The sequence below is a fragment of the Nestor notabilis genome, unplaced genomic scaffold, assembly GCF_000696875.1.
Source record: "Nestor notabilis isolate BGI_N333 unplaced genomic scaffold, ASM69687v1 scaffold31549, whole genome shotgun sequence".
In the NCBI taxonomy this organism is placed as follows: Eukaryota; Metazoa; Chordata; class Aves; order Psittaciformes; family Psittacidae; genus Nestor; species Nestor notabilis.
This window is the reverse complement of record NW_009943869.1, coordinates 36,295-38,455: the sequence shown is the minus strand read 5'-3', so window position 1 is coordinate 38,455 and position 2,161 is coordinate 36,295. Positions and strand designations below refer to the sequence as shown.

Sequence of the window (2,161 nt, the reverse complement as noted above, 5' to 3'; positions counted from 1 at the left end):
TTTGTAATTGTCTTGTTTTTAAGCTGATGGATGGTACATTGGTTGTTCAGTAGGTGACATAATGCTGGACACTGTATTTTTGCTAAAGTTAGGGGAGTCTGTCTAGTTATGTGTAGAGCGAAGGTGAGTCCAGGGCCCCCTATGAAGAGGGTGGTAGGATGCAAGTACCCGGTCAGATGATATTGTCCAGGGCAGCCAGCAGACCTGTCCATACTTACTGTAATAAAGCGTAAATCCTCTTCCCTGTGAGGGTGCTGAGGCGCTGGCACAGGGTGCCCAGAGAAGCTGTGGCTGCCCCATCCCTGGCAGTGTTCAAGGCCAGGTTGGACACAGGGGCTTGGAGCAACCTGCTCTAGTGGAAGGTGTCCCTGCCCGTGGCAGGGGGTTTGAACTGGATGAGCTTTAAGGTCCTTCCAACACAAACCAGTCTGTGATGAAGTGATTTAGAAAATATGATATTTTAGTTATTCACAATTTGGTAGTTTATTCCTTTGGCAGCAAGAATGACATAACATGGAACATGAGGGTTGATCAGGCCTGTGCTTTGCAGAGTGTTGGAATCCCCACCTCGGGGACAGGAAGCACTTTGGTGGTCAAAGAGCGAGTCTGAACTGCTTTTGTGGTATACATGATATAAAAGTGGTGGTAGGCTCTTAGTGTTATTTGAATATGTGTTAGACAGATGAGTAACATCAAAAGTTACCATGTGTGGTAAATAATTTTTTTTAGCAGTAGCTGGGCAGGGTTGTTTTTTTTTTTTTTCCCTTCAGGTTCCCTAAATACCAACTGAAGCTGCACTAAAACATCATTTACTGGTCACCCTGTTCTGCATTGGTCTCTTAGTGGAGAAATTTTGTTGCTTCTGTACCAAACTCTTTGAACCTGGTTGCTGGTGAGATCGGCATACTTGAATTGATGTGACAGCCTTGTGTTGTATAACAAATCCCTGTCTAGACTTGCCCAGAATAGACACTGGCCTGTTAATAGGAAAGTCTGTTACACATTTTGTCAGATTTTTAAGTACGCAGCTCCAGTCCTTTGCAACTTCTTGAGAGGTATAAAGTTTTTGGCAAGGATAATACTACCATAGACAGGATAGGCAAAAAGATCTCTGGAGCTGAATAGGGATTTTTGATTGTGTGGCTGTGACTAATAGTAAGCAAATGTTTTGATGTTGAACCTTGGAAATCGTTTTGTTTTGCAGCATCATTGAGAAGGGTGAAGAAAATTGTGGGCACCTCATTGAAGCTCACAAAGAGTGTTTGAGAGCCCTGGGCTTCAAGATATGAGATGAGCAGGACTGTGAATGTGGTGAGTACAGCCTGCAGGACCTCTGCCTCTGAAGTGCCCTGGTGTCTCAGGTGGTGCTGCTGGAAGGCCCAGAGTACTGTTTGTGATGGCAAAAGTGTCTTCCTTGTGAGAGGGAAGGCAAAGTACTCCTTATTGATACTGGAGTCCTCATTAGGGTGGTGAAGCCTTCTGGCAGCTTTTGTGAGTAGCTCTTCAGCAACAGAGTATAGTTCTGCCTCTGTTGTCTTCCAGTAGATCCAGACGTCACCTTGGATTTCTAATGCTAAGGTTGGGGGGTTGGGTTTTGTGGGTTTGTTGGTGGTTAGTTTGCTTGGGAGTATTTTTATCTTTGAACTGTCCCTCAATATGCAGTGAAAATCCATGTTTTGTGAAGCTGTCTTTCCTCTCTCTTCTAGATGATGTCTGTGGTGTGACTGTGTTCTGGAAAGCTTCAAGATAAATTATTTCTGCAAGTTACTTCAAAGAGCAAATATAAACAAAGAATCTATTTATAAAGAGTTGATAATGATAGACTGTTTGTCACATCTGTGGCTTTTCCACTGTTAGCTCTTGATCACTGCTATAGAAAATATATTTTTTTCCTCTTAATAAAAGTCTGAAAATGACCAGTGTTCCTGACTTCTATTTCTTTTTAAATAGGGAAATGGCAGTGCTCCCCTCATTGGAAACAGCATGCTGTAGGAGTGGAGGGAGTGAGAAAAGCCTGCTTGCTCATTGACATGAGAACACTGATGCCTCCGATGTGGTTGAACATATGAGCCCTTGGTGGGTTTTCCCACTGATACAAATTGAGAAGTCATGCTAATAACACTGACCTGTTACTGCTTTCAGCAAAGCTGGAGCCTGTAGT

At 43.4% G+C, this 2,161-nt stretch overlaps 1 protein-coding gene across 1 annotated transcript; it reads left to right on the top strand.

Moving 5' to 3' along the window:
• Positions 1-1,204: 1,204 nt before the first annotated feature.
• On the top strand, positions 1,205-1,916 carry LOC104411655 (cytochrome c oxidase copper chaperone; the record flags this gene model as incomplete). Its single annotated transcript, XM_010022133.1, has 2 exons — positions 1,205-1,311; positions 1,707-1,916. A coding segment is annotated over one exon (85 nt), but the record flags the coding sequence as incomplete, so codon positions are not given.
• Between the last annotated feature and the right edge of the window lie 245 nt (positions 1,917-2,161).